We start from the raw sequence: 19,501 nt of genomic DNA, 5'->3' as shown, positions 1-19,501 counted from the left end.
TCAGGAGGCGGAGGTTGCAGTGGGCCAAGATCGTGCTACTGCACTCCAGCCTGGGCAAAAGAACAAGTTGCCATCTCAAAAAAAAAAAGTTCCCAATATAGTGTAGTTCAGTTTCATGTAGCTCAATCGTTTCTTCGTTATGGCTTTTAGTGTCTTATTTTAAAACTCTTTGGTGACCCCCAAGGTCATGATATCCTCTGATTGTGTGTTCTACAACTTTTTGTTTTACTTTCACAATAAGACCTACAAACCACATCTTAATTGACCTAATTGTAACCATTTCATTTGTAGATTCCTTTGGGTTTTCTACTAAACAATCACGCCACCTTGAATGGCATTATTTTCTCTTCCTTTGTGATCCTTATACCTTTTCTGCCTTTCTTTTTTTCTTTTTGAAACAGGGTCTCTGCCACCCAGGCTGGAGTGCAGTGGTGCCATCTCGGCTCACTGCAGCCTCGACCTCCTGGGTTCAAGTGATCCTCCCACTAAGCCTCCCAAAGTGCTGGCATTACAGGCATGAGCCACCATGTCCAACCTTTTTATTCCTTTTTCTTGAATCACTCCCTCAGTGAGGACCCTCATTTTAATGCAGAATAGCAATGTCAAGACCAGGCATCCTTGCCTTGCTCCTGGTCTGATCCTACATGGGTGGAGGGACATTCAGTATCTCATCTGAAGGTATCTTGTAGATATCTGTATTTATTTCCTATTGCTGCTGTGACAAATCACCACAAACTCAAAGGCTTAGAACAGCACAAATAGCTCATCTTACAGTTCTGGAAGTCAGAAGTCCTGTAGGACTAAACCAAAGCATTGGCACGGCTGCCTTCCTCCTGGAGGCTGGGAGAAAAATCCATCTTCCTGCCTTTTCCAACCTCTAGAGGTGGCCGCCCGCATCGCTTGGCTCAAGCCTCTCACTCTGTCTTCGAAGGTAGCAGCACAGTTTGTTGAGAGTTTCTATCATAAAGGGGTGCTGAATATTGTCGAATGCTTTTTCTGCATCTTTTGATATGATCATGTAGTTTTTGTTTTTAATTGTTTATGTGATGTATCACATATATTGACTTGTGTATGCTGAACCATGCCCACATCCCTGGGATGGAACCCACCTGATCATGATGAATTATCTTTCTGATGTGCTGTTGGAATCAGTTAGCTAATGTTTTGTTGAGGATTTTTGCATCTATGTTCGTCAGAGAAATTGATCTGTAGTTTTTTTTTTTTGTCGTGTCCTTTCCTGGTTTTGGTATCAGGGTGATACTGGTTTGATTCTATGAGCATCTCTTCTTTCTCAATATTTTGGAATAGTTTTAGCAGGATTGGTACCAATCCTTCTTTGAGTGTCTGGTAGAATTCAGCTGTGAATCCATCTGCTTTTGGGCTTTTTTTTGTTGGCAATTTTTAAATTATGGATTCAATCTCACTACTTGTTATTGGTCTGTTCAGGGTTTCTATTTCTTCCTGATTTAATCTAGGAGAGTTGTATGTTTCCAGGAATTTACCAGTTTCCTCTAGGTTTTCTGTTTGTGTACATACATGTTCATAGTAGTCTCGAATGATCTTTTGTATTTCTGTGGTGGTGGATGAATATCTCCAGTTTCATTTCTAATTGAGTTTATTTGGATCTTCTCTCTTCTTCTCTTGGTTAATCTTGCGAGTGGTCTAAACCGATTTCATTTTTTTCAAAGAACCAGGTTTTTGTTTCATTTATCCTTTGTATTTCCTTTGTTTCCATTTCATTTAGTTCTGGTCTGATATTTGCTATTTCTTTTCTGCTGGGTTTGGATTTAGTTTGTTCTTGTTTCTCTAGTTCCTTGAGGTGTGACATGAGGTTGTCAATTTGTGCTCTCTCAGACTTTCTGACGCAGGCATTTAACACTATGAACTTTCCTCTTGGGACGGTTTTTCTGTGTCCTGGAGGTTTTGATAACTTATCTCATTATTATCATTCAATTCAAAGAATTTTTAAATTTCCATTTTGATTTCCTTGTTAACTCAGATGTCATTCAAGAGCAGATTATTTATTTTCGTGTGTTTCTATCACATTACTCCACCTTGGCTTCTCTTCCTGCACTCCTCGTTCTGCCCCAACCCTCCTGCCTCCCAATTACAAGGACCCCCATGGTTACACTGGGCCCACCCGGACACACCGGGACACCTCAGGATCCTTAGCTCAATCACATCTGCAAAGGCCCTTTTGCCACAGAAGGTGACACTATCACAGATTTGGGGATTAGGACATGGGCATCTTTGGCGGCTGTTACTCAGCCAAAGCATAATACCCTTTATCAGATTTGGGGGTTCCCTTCTATTCCTAGTTGCTAAGAGTTTTATTCAAAAATAAGCTTTGAATTTTATCAAATAATTTTACTGCATCTCTTGAAATGATTGTATCATTTCCTGTTTTATTCTGTTAATGGAAGGTATTACATTGATTGGCTTAAAAACATTCAACCAACTCTGCATTTTTGGAATGATTCGCCTCAAATGACTACCATTTTTGGGGTGGGCTCATCTTCACCTAAACACGTCAATCATCTTCACATGAATTCTGACCACTCTCAAGGCACCAGACTGCAGGTGCAGTGCCTGACTTCTTAAGCCAGTCTCCCTATAGCTACTTACAGTTATGGGACCTTGGCAGAGTATCTGATTGCTCCGAGCCTCAGTTCCTCACAGGTAAAATGGGAGTAACCATAATTCCCACCTCCTTGGGCGGTCAGGAACATTAAATCACGGAAAGTCCCCAGTCTGGCCCATGGCAAGTGCTGGATGCTTCCTAGCTATCCATTTGCTTTTGTGATGGGGACATGGGATGGGCCACCCATATGTGCTCATCGCCAGTTTGGGAGCATAAAGAATTTTACTTCTCTGCCCCTCTGATCAAGCACCAGGCCCCATGATTCCTAATCGAGGGCAAACACCTCTGCCCTGATTGAGTTGCTGGACAGGAGCAGGGAGGAAGAGCAAGTGCAGATTGGGAAGGTGAAGCAAGTGCCTGGCAGTTCCTCCACCAGCTGCCTGTGTCCCAGTGTCTGCCACCCAGAGCCTTGAAGCCTCACAATGCCCTCCATGCCCTTGTCCCGGTAGCTGTGCCAGGCTGCACCTCCTCACCCCATCCCACCTGCCTGCCCTCTCCCAGAGCTTCCTAACAACTTCTGTGACACCAGCCACCCTCCCTGTCTTCCAGAGCTGTACTAGAGTTTTACATTTATTTTCTAACATTTCTGGGGGGTTGGTGTTGGGCTGGTGGGGAAGGCAGCCCATGTGCTCAGTTTACCCTCTCCACCTGACTTCTTGGCTGCCTGAGGCTCACAGGGAGGCCGCTGGCATCAGCTCCATCTCCGAATTGCACTCAGTGTGTAGAATTATGAGCGGGACAAGAGTCTACCCTGCAAAGCAAACCTTCACAAGCCCCTCTCTGGGCCTCTAGTCCCTCCCCAGGTCTGAAGTACTTTGTTCTTGGCCTTCCCTGGGAGGACTGAGAGGCCCGAAAAGACAGATGCAAGTTCACCTGGAGGCCCACAACAAGGGCCGTGAGTTCAGTGTCAGCAGACCCTGGTCACCAGGCCCATAACTGACAAACAGCAGGCTCAGCCTCCCTCCTCCATAAGGGAGACTCCAGAGGCCTGCAGTGAGGGCTGACTGAGGGCAGATGTGTGAGACAAGGCTGTGCTCACCAGCTCTCTTTCAGACGCCAGGGACAGAAGCCCAACTTAAACCGGGTTAAACTACAGAGGTGCCTTTATGGAGCTGGAAGGTCCATGGTTGGACTTTAAGCACAGCTGGATCCAGGAGAACCTTCCCACTCACTCATGCTTTTCCATGCTGGGCTGGGTGGGCAGTGGGGCCCCAGAGACACAGACCACTACCTGGAAGAGCTGGCTCGCCTCTCCAGCGAGGTGTCTCCCTTTCCAGAGCATGGTCCTGACCCTTCAGCGAATCCCTTCCACTTGTCTGGGGATGTGGATTTCTTCTTGCTCAGAGATCAGGAGCGGAATAAGGCTCTCTCTGTGAGTATCCAGGACAGACGCCAGCACCTCCAGGAGCTTCCCTGCTCCCACTGCTTCCTGGAGTGGCCACATTGCCCTTCTCGGAGGAGCACTTTCCTCAGGTCCTTCTCATTCCAGAATAGTCAATGGCTCACCACTTCCTACAAAACCAGCTGGAAACCCTCCTTGGCTCTCAGGACTCACAGTGTCCCACCCGTATTCCCCTGTCTGTCACCATTCTTCTTGGGTCTTGGTCAGATAGACTTCTTGGGCTGCCGTGGCAACAGCCTCAGCCACCTCACCGCCACTTCCAATGCCACCTGCATGAAACGCCATCCCCTCCTGACACTCTCTGGGTCCTCCAAGGCCCAGCTCAGCCCTCATAGGCCCTCTCCCATCCCACAGGCACCCCCTACTGCTCAGGCCTTGTGCCCTTCCTCTGGCTGGACTCCTGAAGGTCAGATCAGCACACAGTCACCCATGGCATGCATACACATGCTCCCCCAGGTGCCTAGGGTCCCTGGGCTAGCACTGACCCCACTCTTGCCCCATCTTCACCCCAGCCTGTCCTGTTGCTTTCCCAGCCCTGAGAGCTATAAGCCCTGAGTGGGGAGAGCCCACTCTTGCTGCCTTGGGCACCTAGCCCTGCCCCATGTGCCAAGCATGGCAGCCTTCCCAGGGTCGCACCTGGGCTGCCCCACAGCCTCCATCCACCTCCCCCTGACTCAGGGCTCAGCGTCTCAGGGATTCCTCACAGCCGTGGTTCCCTAGGCAGCAACAGCTACACTGGCATCTGCAGGGCATGGGTGGAGATGCACAGGCTTCAGCCCTGCCCAGGCCTCCACATCAGAAACCAGGGCTGAGCCTGTGGGCTGTGATTCCTAGACTGACTGAGACCCAGAGACTCTCTGGCCCATGCCTTGGCTACCCTACTGTATCTTCTCCAATGAGGCACTCGGTTTTCCTCTACACTCAAGTCCAGCCCTAGCTCAGGACCTCCCCCGCCTTCTACTAAGAGTCTCATCCAAAACATTCTCTCCACCACACCAAACAGGGTCACCAAACGCCATATTCACCCACGCAATAGGGTCAACGAACCGCAACCTCACCCACCCAACAGGGTCCCCAAACCATACCCTCCCCCACCCAGCAGCGTCCCCAAACCATACCCTCCCCCACCCAGCAGCGTCCCCAAACCATACCCTCCCCCACCCAGCAGCGTCCCCAAACCATACCCTCCCCCACCCAGCAGCGTCCCCAAACCACACCCTCCCCCACCCAGCAGCGTCCCCAAACCATACCCCCCCCACCCAGCAGGGTCCCCAAACCATACCCCCCCCACCCAGCAGCGTCCCCCACTCACAACCTCCCCTACCCGGCAGGTCCTCCCACTTATACCCTCCCCCACCCAGCAGGGTCCCCCACTCACAACCTCCCCTACCCGGCAGTTCTCCCACTTACACCCTCCCCCACCCAGCAGCGTCCCCCACTCACAACCTCCCCTACCCGGCAGGTTCTCCCACTTACACCCTCCCCCACCCAGCAGGGTCCCCCACTCACAACCTCCCCTACCCGGCAGGTCCTCCCACTTACACCCTCCCCCACCCAGCAGCGTCCCCCACTCACAACCTCCCCTACCCGGCAGGTTCTCCCACTTACACCCTCCCCCACCCAGCAGGGTCCGACACTCACAACCTCCCCTACCGGCAGGTCCTCCCACTTACACCCTCCCCCACCCAGCAGGTCCCCCACTCACAACCTTCCCTACCCGGCAGGTTCTCCCACTTACACCCTCCCCCACCCAGCAGGGTCCCCCACTCACAACCTCCCCTACCCGCAGGTTCTCCCACTTACACCCTCCCCCACCCAGCAGGGTCCCCCACTCACAACCTCCCCTACCCGGCAGGTCCTCCCACTTAACCCTCCCCCACCCAGCAGGTCCCCCACTCACAACCTCCCCTACCCGGCAGGTTCTCCCACTTACACCCTCCCCCACCCAGCAGCGTCCCCCACTCACAACCTCCCCTACCCGGCAGGTTCTCCCACTTACACCCTCCCCCACCCAGCAGCGTCCCCCACTCACACCTCCCCTACCCGGCAGGTCCTCCCACTTACACCCTCCCCCACCCAGCAGGGTCCCCCACTCACAACCTCCCCTACCCGGCAGGTTCTCCCACTTATACCCTTCCCCACCCAGCAGGGTCCGACACTCACAACCTTCCCTACCCGGCAGGTTCTCCCACTTACACCCTTCCCCACCCAGCAGGGTCCGATACTCACCACCACCACCTCCCACTCCTGACAGGGTCCCCCTCAGTCTGGCCCTGCCCTCAGTCAGCTGCCCAATGTCTTCTAAAGGCCACCTTGTACCCTGAGGATCTAGTAGGTGACATTTTCCTGACGGCAGTGATGGGGACGTGCACTCCAGGGGCCTCAGGCTGGACCCATTTGCCTTGGTTCTTAGATGCCGTTTGTGTACCTGGTAGGTCCCAGCAGGAAACAGAAGTGACCCTAGAAAGTCCATATGAAGAGACTCCCAGGCTGGTGCAGAAAAGTGGGAGAGGGTGTGGAGCTGGCAGGGGATGTCCCTACCGTGAGAACTGGACAGCAAAAGGGACATGGGGCGGGGTGGGGATGTGGGGAGGTGAGTCCAGCCTTCCCCCTCCTCCGAGCGTTTTTTCCCAAGGGAGGGCTGGCTCGAAGCCATCCCCAGGCCGCACAGGAGCTGGAGTGGGGTGGAGAGCAGGTGGAGATGGCCACCAGCGGTGACCTTCCAGCTAGGCTACACCCACTACACAGCCGTAGTCTTCGGGAACCCCAGAGCCTCTAGGTTCCCTGCCCCTGGGCTGGTCATTAAAATATACGACTCTCACTTAAATGTGGATTTCGGATAAAATGAGACATCATCTTTTCGGGTGAGGGTGTCCCCTCTGTGGGTCTGGAGTACTCATTTGACCAGGCAGCCTGTGTTTGACCAGGGGACACTGACTGGCGCCCTTCTCAGGGGCAACTGGCCTCCCCAGCAGTTGCCCTGCCTGCTTGGCTCTCAGCCCGGAGCGGCTGTGTTCAGGCCCCCGCGTCCCCGCGTGTAGCTCCACGGGCATCCTCCCACGCTCGCGCGCAAACCCACATCCCCGGCCTCAGGCCCGCGCGCCCCTAGGAGTGGACGCGGATGGGGAGCCTGGGCCCCGCCCGACTTGACCCGACGCCCCCAGGAGCGGCAGCGGCAGCAGACGATGCGAGTGCACGAGAAGATGACCTACTCCTCCAAAGTGTCGGCTAAGCACACCAGCTTGCGGCGGCAGCTGCAGCTGGAGGACAAGCAGGAGGACCTGGAGGCGCGCACCGAGGCAGACCATCTGCGCGCCTTCCGCGACTATACGAGCTGGAAGCTCACCTTGACCAAAGGTGCGTCCCCTCCGGCGCGGGGGAACCTGGGCCAGTGGCGCCCCACATCCGCAGCGCATGGGGCCACTCGTCTTGCACAGATGGGAAGTGCTTTGGAAGGCCCGCCTTTTCTGTGTTTGGCCCCTCCAGGGGGGTCCCAAAGCTCTATTCCAGGACTGCAAGCCTAAAAGCTTTTCAATCCTAATAGGATAGTTCCCCACCTTATCCTTGGTTTCTCTTTCCTTGGCTTCAGTTGCCGGAGCTGAAAGTAGGTGAGTACAATACAGTAAGATATTTTGCGAAAGAGACCATTTGCCTAACTTTTATTACAGCATATTGTTATAATTGTTCTATTTTTATTAGTCGTTATTATCTCTTACTGTGCCTAATTCATAGATCTAATATAACTTCATCACAGGTAGCTATGTGTGGGAAAAACTTAGTGTCTCTAGGATAGGGTTCAGGCATCCCCTGGGGGTCTTGGAACACAGGTTCCTGGATAAGGGAGGCTGCTGTATTGCGTGATTCAGAATGTGGACAGTGCACAGTGGGCACAGACTTCATAGGGTAGAAGTGGGAGGTTTAACTTCCTAGAAAAAGAGCATGGAGCTGGACCTAGGTTTCCTGGCTTCGGTGGCAGCTGCAGCATTTCACAGCTTTGTGGTCACACTCAGGTCACCCGAGCCCTTTGTAGCTCAGTTTCCTTTCCTGGCTGATAACAGTATACCAGCCTCATGCATTGTGGGGATTAAATGTCCTAATACATTGGCTGTAGTAAGAAAGAACCATGTATGTGTGTGAGTGGTGGAAATCTTAAGTACTGAATATGTATTAATATTCTACCAACCCAGATGATGAAGTATATTACTAAGTTAGAAGCAGTCAGATCAGAGTCCTGGCACACAGGGGATTAGAGGTGTACCATGTGACTCTGAAACACACAAGGGCCTCCAGCCTCCACCTGGGTAGCCTCATCCTGAGCTTGTGGGGGCGTTTTGGCCCCACAGTTGGAGGCGCTGGTTGGCGGGAATGGGGGTAGATGGGGAGACAGCATGGCCTGTGCATTTTCCTGCCTCCACCCTTATTCCCAAGACCTGGAGGAGAGGCAAGTGACTGAGGAGGCAGGACTATGACTCCCAGTGAGGAACTGGGTCTCCTGCAGGGATAGAGACATCTCCGTGGCTACCCAGGGAGCCCCAGCCAGGGCCTCTGCCAGGATCTGGACTCTGGGGACAGAGCTCTTGCATCAGCCAAAGCAGGGCTCTGCTCCTGGAGAGGAAAGGGTGTGAGGGACAGGGCCAGAGAGCCCCATGGTTTCCAGGTCCTTTCCACAACTCCCAAGTCAGAGAGAGCCTAGAACTTCCACTCCAGGAAGGCCAGGGAAAGGGGCCCCTGTCGCCCTTGGTCCCAGCCTCGTTGTCCTTCTGCATGCTCTCCTGAAGGTTGTCCAGACGTCCACCTCGACTTCCTCCTGTCTGGTTTAAACCCTGGCAGTGTAGACTCAGCCTCTGCCCAGTTTGCTCGGGGGGCTTAGGTGCCCCAAGTAGCAATTATGGCTCCCCATTTGTCTGTCCTCATCCCCATTCAGGTCCTGGCTAGATGGCCTGTGGCTATTAAGTCCAGCTGGGTGAAATTTCCAGGGTGGGGTGTGCAGAGCCCCATTGCAAGTGAGGAGAGTGCTACAGCAAGAGAGGCGCAAGTCAGACACAGTAAGGACTTCCCACCTGGCCAGACTGGCCATGGAGAATGTAACATTTCAGGCAGAGCCTTCTCTCTTTGTGGAGACAGAGGACAAGAACACTGCCTTCCATGGTCCCGGTGATCACCTGGGCGTGGACGCAAAGCAGTGCCCAGCAGCCGGCGGAAGGCTCCTCTGCAGACCTGCCAGGCCCCTCCTCAGCCTGTGCTTCCCGCTCCTGCTCACCTCCCTCTTCTTCCAGCAGAAAAGAATGTGGAGCCTGAGAACATGAGTGGCTACATTAAGCAGAAGCGGCAAATGTTCCTCCTCCAGGTAGGTCCCGCAGCCCCCAGCTCGAGGGATGACAGCAGGGGCTGGCCTGGGCCAAGCACCATGACCCCACTCTACTGGCCCCCAGTATGCCCTGGATTGCAAACGGAGAGAGATCCAGCGGCTGGAGACACTGGCCACCAAAGAGGAGGCCAGGCTGGAGCAGGCTGAGAAGTCCCTGGAGAAGGATGCCGCCTTGTTCGACGAGTTCCTCAGGGAGAATGACTGCAGCTCCGTGCAGGCCATGAGAGCGTGAGCCTGCAGGCCCGAGGGGCTGGCTGGGCAATGGTGAACCCCCATTGTCCCTGAGCCTGTGCACACCCACTCATCCACCCCCTCACCCAGCCTCTGCCCCTAGCCCCTACAACACTTCTGGAAGCACCAGGGCTGGTGGAGAGCCAAGGGCAGGGGATACTACAGGCAAAAGGATTAACTGTGTGGCTCTCCAGCCCTGTCCGGAGCCGGGCACAACCCTGGGGCCTGTGGGTGGTGTGCTCACCCCTCTTTAATAGGCTGCCACTGGCCCCCTGCCCCCATCCCTCCTCCCCCACGCCCAACTCCTAGGGCTGAGAAGGAGACCAAAGCCAAGATAGAGAAGATCCTTGAAATCCGGGACCTCACCACCCAGATTGTTAATATCAAAAGGTGAGGTCAGAGGGCATGCTGGCCATTGACTGGCCCACCTCCTGGTCCCTCAGTCATTTTGCCTGGCCAAAGGCAGCCTAGCGCCATGTGAACCTCATGGCTTTACCTCCCAGGGACTCAGTGCTTCCATGAGGCTGTTGCCCATTTATAGACGAGGGGAGTGAGACCAAGAGAGATTCAGTGACTCCTAAGGCTTCCACTTGGAGGCAGGCAGTTTGGCTCAAAGGCTCGCCCAGCTACAGCCTGAGAGAGGTGCGGTCTCCAGGGTGGAGAGGAACTTGCAAGTCACAAAAGGCTGTGACTCTGCTTGTTGCAGGGTAGGTGCCCATCTTCCAGCATGTGACATTCCTGCACCTTTTCTCAAGGAAAACAAGGAGCCCACACAGACTTGGCCAGGATGGAGGTGTGGCCCCGGCATGGGGACCTCACTGTGGCAGAGGCTGACCTCCTCTTTCCCACCCCCCACCCCACCCTGATGTAGTGAGATCTCCAGATTTGAAGACACTCTGCAGCATTACAAGGTCTACAAGGATTTCTTATACAAGCTGTCGCCCAAGGAGTGGCTTGAAGAACAGGAAAAGAAACACTTGTTTCTCAAAAAGGCCAAGGAGGTCTCCGAGGCTTCCAAAGACGGCAGTGTTAACTCCACACCAGGGGACAAAGGTAGCAGAAAAGAGAATGTGGGTTCCCATGTGGGCTCTGCCAGTGGCCCACTGAGACCCTGAGCCCAGCTGGCAGGTTACCTGCAGGCATCTGGGCCACGCGGCATCACTGAAGCTTGGCTGCAGCTGAGGCCATCAGGGCCCCCCCTTTGCTTCCTGCAGGACCAGGGATCAAGGGCAAGGCGAGCTCCGTGTGGGCCAAAGGTGAGCTGCCACCCCCAGCCTGAGGAGCCCAGCTCCGCCCTGCACAGGGTTCAGAAACCATTCCTCTGCTTTCTCCAGAGGGTCAGGGCACAAAGAAGCCCTGGAGGTTTCTGCAGACGATGCGGCTGGGGCGGAGCCTGTCTTACCTGAGCAGCCCCCAGCAAGGCAGCCAGCCCAGCGAGTCTAGCGGTGGCAACTCCAGAGGGTGAGTGGGCTCCGGGGGGTGGGAGGGGCTGGGGCCTAGCAGGGAGCCCTCCCTTGTGGCACCCACGTGTAGTCAGGTCTGAGTGCCACAGAAAAGAAAGTATGTTACTCACAGTCCCTACTCCACGAAAGGCCACACAGGGAAGTCCCAGGTCGGCCAGGAGGCAGAGGGAGTAGGGCCCTAGGGCAGGAGTTTCCATTGTGGTTCCCATGGGAATTAAGGTTGAGGCGGTGAGCAGGTGTAGGGCTGATTTGTTTTTGAATAATTTCGGGGCTCTTGGACAAAGGCCTGCCCCTAGCTGTCTGGTCCTGGCCCTGGGGGGATAGGTCCTGAGTGTGAAAGTCTGATAGAGGATCTGGCTGGGGTGTGGACAGTGGATTGGGTGGTTTGCATTTGAAAGGTGAGCTGAGGGCAAGCGCACAGGCCAGGGTGAGTCATTTCCTGTCTCCATGGACTGGTCAGCCCTGAGAGAGGTGGTCCCTCCAGGCTTGGCAAGGTGGGTTGTCAAAAGTAGCAAAACACAGAACATCAAAGTCATGGTCACTATATGGGTGAAGTGGTCTCATATGGTTTTCAGGACATTTTCCTGATGACAAATCTGAATACATTTCATACTTACTGGCTGTTCAGATGTCATTTTTTTTGTGAAGTATCCGATTTCTGTACATTTTTGTTGGATTATTGGCCTGGTTCTTACGGTTACCTATTGGTTCTGTATGTATTCTGGGGACCAGCCTGGTGTGGTAAGTGTGGTACACATATCTTCTTCCAGTTTGTGTCTTGCCTTATTTCTTATTTATTTATTTATTTGGAGACGGAGTTTCGCTATTGTTGCTGAGGCTGGAGTGCAGTGGTGCGATCTTGGCTCACCACAACCTCCACTCCCCGGGTTCAAGCGATTCTCCAGCCTCAGCCTCCTGAGTAGCTGGGATTACAGGCATGTGTCACCACGCCCGGCTAATTTTTTGTATTTTTAGTAGAGACGGGGTTTCGCCCTGTTGGGAAGGCTGGTCTCAAACTCCTGACCTCAGGTGATTCTCCCACCTCAACCTCCCAAAGTGCTGGGATTACAGGTGTGAGCCACTGCACCCAGTCACCTTATTTCTGTTTAATACTGTGTTTTGAAGAACAGGAATTCTTAATTTTAGTGAAGTCAAATTTACCAATCTGTAATTTTATGATTGGTGAATTTGGGGCCCTGCTTAAGAAATATTTGCCAACATCATAGTCACTAAAATATTCTCCTGTTTTCTTCTGGAAGCTGATGGTTTTTATTGGCTTGGAGAAGGGTGGCAGAAGCGGGGATGGAGAAAAGTGGGGACTGCAGGGCTCGGGGCTGCTCCCTACACCCCTGCCCTGGCCCTGTGTCTGTGGCGACCCACTCTCCTCCACAGGGTCTTTACCTGCTGCTCAGCCCTTCTGCCCTCCACCCTCTGCCTTCCCCTCTCCACGACTGCCTCTTCCTGAACTCCACACCCAGATGGGTGGCCCCAACATCAGCCTCCCATGGCCCAAACTGATGCTTCTCCAGCTGGAAGAGGACCCAAGCTGGCTTTCCTCTCTGCCCAGCGCAGCCATGCCTTGTGGGGAAGACCAGCCACCACTGAGGCGTGCTGCTGGGCCATGCACAGGCTGGTGTTAACGCTGCCTGCCATGACGCCCTGCATTTCCAGTTCTGTGTTGAGGAGCAGAGGTTCTAATGTATGCAGTGCAGCCTGTTCCGCCTAGGGCCCCCTCAGCCATGGACTGACCCCTACCAGACAGGCCCTGACTTGGGAGACTTGAGAACAGAGTCAGGGACCACACTATCCTGGGTTTCAATCTCCTGGCCCCTCTGTCTATTAGCCAGGTGACCAGAGTCACTGAGTACAGCTGGGCAGGTTGTGAACTATACAAGGCACTCACTCAGCCAAGAGGGCACGTGGGGGCTGAAGTCCAGCCCACCCCCACCAACTGCCAGGTCAGGCTCCCTTACCCAGGCTACATCCATCTGGAGGGTAGAGTCTCAGAAAGGCATCGTATGGGCCAGCAGTGCCCTGCAGGCAGCCAGCTCCCTCATCGGTAAAATGGGCATCGGTGTGCAGTGTGAGGCGTGGGTCTGGCGAGTGCTGTAGTTGATATCACGGCCTCTCCTGGGAAGCCCTCCTGGATCTACCGTCAGAGTCCCACAGGACCTTGCCCTGATGCCTCTCTGTTTCTGGGGGCTAGGGGGTGGCATCTCCAAGCCCAAGCTCAGGTCCCTGAGGTGCCTGGGGTAAGCCAACGCAGCTCCCCCCCCACCTCAGCCAGCAGGCCTTGCAGATCCTAGGTGAGGCCCAGGCTGGAGCAGGCTGGGAGGGCAGGTTTGGAAGTCCGTGGAGGTGAGGTCCCCATCCAGTGGGGCCTTCTGGGGCCCAAACTGAGCGTTTAAAGCTCACACAGCTTGTGCCCAACCCCTCTCCACTGGTCCAGGAAAGACCTTGCCCCTGGGCACTCAGGATCACCTGAAGGCAGCCCTGAGAGTCCCTCTACTGCTGTGAGTGGGACCCCAAGGACAGGGGCCAAAACTGACCCTAGATGGGGGAGGCAGGGCAGGAAAGGCCTCAAAGGTGGTGATCAGTAAACAACGGTGAGGGAGTAGGGACAGCCCCAGCAGCCAGCGGAGTGGCAGGTGCAGAGGCCTGGGGTAGGGCAGCACCTGGAGAGACGGGACCTGACCGGGCAGGGCAGAGGGGCTGGGGCAGGGGAGGCAAGGTGAGTGCTGGGAGGGCCGCCTGGCAGTCCCCAGGAGGAGAGAGGGTTTTATTCTAAGTGCAGTGGGGCTGGGATGGGTGAGAGCCATTTGGCCACCAAGGACTGGGGCCTCTGGGGACAGGTCTGGAACATGGCTTGTCCCGCATGTCAAAGTGGCTAGGGCCTTGGGAAAATGAGTGGATTGAAACTATCCCCTGGCTGCAGTGTGGCAGCTGGGGACTGTGAGGAAGCTGGTGCTGCCCTCTGGGCAACTGTGGGCAGCTGGGAGAGGAGGGATGGGGATGCTGCCAACGCCTTCAAGACCTCTGTGCCCCCTTCCCTGGCTCCTGTCTTCTCAGGCTGGTCCCAGAGTCCCGACCCTGCCATCTCTTTGCAGGTCGAACACTCCCATCCCCCCCACGCAGGAGGACACCGACAGCGATGGGGAGGTGAATGGCCCAGTGCTGTACTGGAATTCATAAGTCGCCCCTCCCTTGCCATGCCCCTATCCCTGCCCCTCTGGCTCTGTCCCTGGCCAGTCCCTGCCAAAACCTGTGGGTTGCAGGAACCACAGCTGTACTTCACGGAGCCCCAGCAGCTCCTGGATGTCTTCCGAGAGCTGGAGGAGCAGAACCTGTCGCTGATTCAGAACAGGCAGGAGATGGAGGAGACCCTGGAGGAGCTGAGCCGCACCCTGAAACACACCCAGATCCGCATGTAGGTGCCGCGCGGTGGCCGGCGGGGGCTCCCTGCCACTCTCATCCTGGGATCCCTCTGCACTGGAAGCCAAGTTGGGGGAACAGCCCCCACCCCGTCCATGGCCCTGGCCTGGTCCAGGTTGTCTGAAAAGCTCCGTGTGAAGCTCCGTTTGTGGGCCGGATCCTGGAGAGAGGGTGCTGGAGCTGGGGGTGGGCAGGGCCCAGGCACCTGTGCCCACCCTGAAGCAGCCCATGGCTAGAGCCAGGCCTTTCCAAGGAGCTTCCACCCTGGGCTCCTTCTACTGCCGCCAAGCTCCTGGGGGGCCCTTGGAGTGGCTGGAGGTCCACAGCGACCCTGACCCCCCAGTTCCTGGCAGCACTAACATGCTTCACACAGGCACCCAAAGCAGTCATTTGCTCAGAAGGGCCTGGAAGCTGCTGCTGCTTCATATTTCATAGACTAGAGTGGGTGTTCACAGCACAGAACTGGGGAAGGCCAAGCCACCTGTGGGCTGCTGTGAAGTGTGTCCCCCACTGTTGTTCAGTAGCGTCACGGGGACGGGAGTGGGTGCAGCCCTGAGCAGGAGGACATGGGAGTGGTGAGTCATGCCATCCTGCAGGCTGGGGCCAGGTGGGGCTGAGAGGGGCAGGGATGAGTGAGGGCCATCTGGTCACCCAGGACTGGGCCTCTGGGGACAGGCCTAAAACACAGCTTGTCCAGCATGGCAAAGTGGCTAGGGCCTTGGGAAAATCCTGGCCTCCCAGTTCCAACCAGAGAGGCAGCAGCAGCAGTCAGGTGGCTGCCCAGCTCTCACCTGAAGCCCACCTGAGGTTATGATGGTCCCTCCTGCTGGGTGTGGCCACTCAGTCTACTGCAGGACACCTGCCTTCAGGAGACCTGAGCAGAGCTGGGTCAGCCTGAGGCACTGGTGAGGCATGTCCAGAGCAGGGAATCCTCTGCTCACTCCCCACATACTGCCTGTGCATCCATTCTGGGTCAGGCCTGGGTCTAAGCTCTGCAAGGATAAAGCAAGGCCCTGCCCTCATGCAGCTGACCTTAATGGCAGCAGATACAACAAACAGGTCCACGGTGACTTGTGGATACTGATGTGTTCTAGGAGGAAAATAAAGCAACTTGAGACAGAGGGCTAAAATGGAGGGTGACAGCAGATGGGAGGAGCAGGGAAGTCTTCCAGGAGTTGTCAGAAAACTTCCTGAGGAGTGGGAGGAAAGCTATCCACACAGAGGCTGGGCAAAGAGGGTCCCAGGCAGCAGGAACAGCGGGTGCAAAGGCACTGAGGTGGGAGCCCATTGAGGCTTAAGTGTCCCATGGGGGAACCATGCTCCTGAGCACCCATGTCCCGTGGTGAGGTGTGGCAAAGAGTCCCCAGAATGATGTGAAACCCCCAGCCTCAGGCAAGACTATGTATCCTGGAATGCTGGGAGGTGATAGACACAGAGGAAGATGAGCTGGAGAGAGGTGGGCAGGCTCCCAGCTTAATTGGGCAAGAAGACAGGTTCCTCCTCCAACACACGCATGCAAACGTAAACCTCATAGCAGAATGCTGGATGTGACATCCCAAAGCTGGTCTTCAGCCAGCCAAGCCATCCCTGAGAGCATCCATACTTTGTTTCCAGGGGAGTCGCAGCCCATGTGTATTTAACTTCCATGAACTCAACAATCTTTTCTCAGAAAAAAATCAAAATACAATCTTAAAAATATATAAAACAAATAGACAATCATAATAGGCCTATATCCATTAAAGAAATTAAATCAATAATTAATAGCTTTCCAAAAGGGAAAGCCCCAGGCCCAGATGGGTTCGTTAGTGAATTCTACAAAGGAAGAATTTCATCTAAGAAATAAATTACACCAATTCTCTACAATCACTTTTCAGAAGATAAGAGCAGAGGAAGTACTTCCTCACCCATTCTATGAAGCCAGTATCACCCTAATACCAAAACTAGACAAAGGCATTCCAAGAAAGGAAAAGTAGCCACCAATATCCTCAACATAGATGCAAAAATCCTCAACAAAATATTAGCAAATTGAATCCAACAGTATATGAAAAGAAGTATACACCACAACCAAATGGGATTTATCCTAGGTATGCAGGGCTGGTTCAACATTCAAAAATTAACGTAATCTGTCATATCCACATGTTAAATAAGAAAAGTCACATGATATGATCATAAGAAATAGCACTGAACACAATCCAATATCCATTCATAATAAAAGCTTTCAGAAAATGTGGAATAGAAGGGAATTTCCTCAATTTGATAAAGAATACAAAAATCCTACAGCTAATATGTTACCTAATGAAAACAAAAACAAAAACAAAAACTAGAAGTTTCTCATGAGATGAGAAATAAGGCAAAAATGTCTTCTCTCACTACTGCTTTTCAACATTGTACTGGAAGTCTTAGTTAATGTAATAAGACAAGAAAAATAAAACGTATATAGATTGGGAGGAAGAAATAAAACTGTCCTTGTTCACAAGTGACATGAATGTCTATGTAGAAAATTCAAAGCAATCATCAAAAAGCTCCTGACGGCCAAGCGCAGTGGCTCATGCCTGTAATTTCAGCACTTTGGCAGGCCAAGGCAGGAGGATCATTTGAGGCCAGGAGATCGAGACCAGACTGGGCAACATAGTAAGACTATATTGCTAGAAAAAATTAAAAACTTAGCCAGGCATGGTGGCACACACCTGAAGTCCTAGCTATTTGGGAGGCTGAGGTGCAAGGATCACTTGAGCCCAGGAGTGCAGTGAGCCATGATCATGCCACTGTACTCCAGCCTGGGTGACACACTGAGACCCTGTCTTAAAAAAAAAAAAAAAAAAAAAGGCTGTGTGTGATGGCTCATGCCTGTAATCCCAGCACTTTGGGAGGCCGAGGTAGGCAGACCACGAGGTCAGGATATCGACACCATCTTGGCCAACACGGTGAAAACCCGTCTCTACTAAAATACAAAAAATTAACTGGGAGTGGTGGCATGTGCCTGTAATCCCAGCTACTTGGGAGGCTGAGGCAGGGGAATCACTTGAACCCGGAAGGCGGAGGTTGCAGTGAGCTGAGATCGCACCACTGCACTGCAGCCTGGCAACACAGGAAGACTCCATCTCAATAAATAAATAAATAATAAAAACAAAAAGCTCTTGGAACTAATAAGTTGTTACAGCAAGAAGCAAGGTTGCAGGATACAAGATTAACATACAAAAGTCAGTGGCTTTCTCATATACCGGTAATGCGCAAGTGGACTTTGAAATTAAACACACAATACCATTTACATTAGCACCCTCTGAAATGAAGTACTTAAATATAAATCTAACAAAACATGCAAGATCTATATGAGGAAAGCCGTAAAACTCTGATGAAATCAAAGGAGAATAAATAGAGACATATTCCATGTTCAGGGATAGGAAGGCTCAATACTGTCAAGATGTCATTCTTCCCCCTTGATCTATAGCTTCAATGCAATCCCAGTGAAAATCCAAGAAGTTACTTTGTAGTTACTGACAAACTGATTCTGGAGTTTATATGAAGAGTCAAAATACCCAGAATAGCCAACACAGCACTGAAGATGAACAAGAAAACTGGGTGACTGACACTATCCAACCTCAAGACTTACTAAAACTACAGTAATGAAAATGGTGTGTGTACTGGTGAAAGAATAGTGAAGTAGATCATTGGAATAGAATAGAGAGCCTAGCAATTAACCCACATAAGTACTGTACACTCTGAGGTAATAAATGCATGTTATGTGTAACCTGTTGTGGAGCAATGGATAACCAAAGTAGCTGGTTCTAGAACTTCAAGATAATAATAGTATAGTAGGTTTTCATTGGTGTCTGGTCTCTTTCCCTCAGTGCCATGTCTGTATGGCTCATCCATGTGCAGATGTTTGTGTGTGTGTGGATGTAGGTTTTCAACTCATTTGGGTAAATACCAGGAAGCACAATTTCTGGATCATATAGTACAAGTATGTTTAGTTTTGTAAGAAATTGACAAACTGTCTTCCAAGGTGTCTGTACCACTTTGCATTCCCACTAGCAATGAATGAGACTTCCTCTTGCTTCAAATCCTTGCCAGCATTAGGTGTTGTTAGTGTTTTGGATCTGGCCATTCCAATAGATGTGCAGTGGTATTTTGTTTTAATTTGTGACTCCCGGGTATATGATGATGTACAGGAAGCATGATGCTGGCAGCTGCTCAGCTTCTGGAGAGGCCTCAGGGAACTTAACAGTCATAGCAGAAGGTGAAGGCACATATTACATGGCTGGAGCAGCAGCAAGAGAGTGAGAGTGGGGAGGTGCCACACACTTTTAAACAGCCAGATCTCATGAGAAGTCACTCCTATCAGGAGAACAGTACCAAAGGGATGGTGCTAAACCATTCACGAGAAACTGCCCCATAATCCAATCACCTCCCATCAGGCCCCACCTCCAACACTGGGGATTACAATTGAACATGAGATTTGGGCAGGGACACAGATCCAGACAATATTAATCATTAAACTGTGGTACATCCAGAAAATGGAATATTTTTCAGTGCTAAAAGGAAATGAGCTATCAGGTCATGACAAGACATGGAAGAACCTTAAATGTGTATTACTAAGTGAAAGAACTCAGCCTGGAAAGGGTATATATACTGTATGATTCCAACTTTATGACATTCTGGAGAAGGCATAAGTGTGGGGAAACTAAAAGAATCAGTGGTTACCAGGGTCTTAGGGGGAGAGAGGGATGAAGAGAGGGAAAGCACAAGGCATTTGCAGGGCAATGAAAATACTGTGTATGATGCTATAATGGTGGATATGTATCATTATATAATACATTTGTCCAAACCCATAGAATATACAGTACGAAGAGGGAACCTGCATGTAAAGTCTGGACTGTGGGTGATAATAATGTGTCCAGGTAGGTTCATTGATTTTATCAAATGTGCCACTCTGGAGGGGGATGTTGATAGTGGGAGAGGCTATG

The 19,501-nt window shown here is 52.4% G+C and overlaps 1 protein-coding gene across 4 annotated transcripts in view; it reads left to right on the top strand.

Annotated features, from left to right (window-relative positions):
• Positions 1–19,501, top strand: part of CFAP100 (cilia and flagella associated protein 100) — a 43,707-nt gene that overhangs the window by 16,270 nt on the left and 7,936 nt on the right. For 3 of the 4 annotated variants that reach the window (XM_033210929.1, XM_033210930.1, XM_033210928.1), the window contains 10 exons: positions 3,919–4,013; positions 7,208–7,400; positions 9,323–9,390; positions 9,476–9,639; positions 9,952–10,032; positions 10,514–10,695; positions 10,857–10,898; positions 10,977–11,103; positions 14,213–14,264; positions 14,381–14,532. In XM_033210929.1, the coding sequence (XP_033066820.1) occupies positions 3,919–4,013; positions 7,208–7,400; positions 9,323–9,390; positions 9,476–9,639; positions 9,952–10,032; positions 10,514–10,695; positions 10,857–10,898; positions 10,977–11,103; positions 14,213–14,264; positions 14,381–14,532 (1,156 nt within the window). The remainder of the gene's footprint in view (positions 1–3,918; positions 4,014–7,207; positions 7,401–9,322; positions 9,391–9,475; positions 9,640–9,951; positions 10,033–10,513; positions 10,696–10,856; positions 10,899–10,976; positions 11,104–14,212; positions 14,265–14,380; positions 14,533–19,501) is intronic. The other variant, XM_033210932.1, reaches the window with a different exon arrangement.

The sequence above is a fragment of the Trachypithecus francoisi genome, unplaced genomic scaffold (genome assembly GCF_009764315.1).
Source record: "Trachypithecus francoisi isolate TF-2019V2 unplaced genomic scaffold, Tfra_2.0 Lachesis_group0, whole genome shotgun sequence".
NCBI lineage: Eukaryota > Metazoa > Chordata > Mammalia > Primates > Cercopithecidae > Trachypithecus > Trachypithecus francoisi.
Note: the sequence above shows the minus strand (reverse complement) of the source record. Positions and strands in the feature narration are given on the sequence as shown.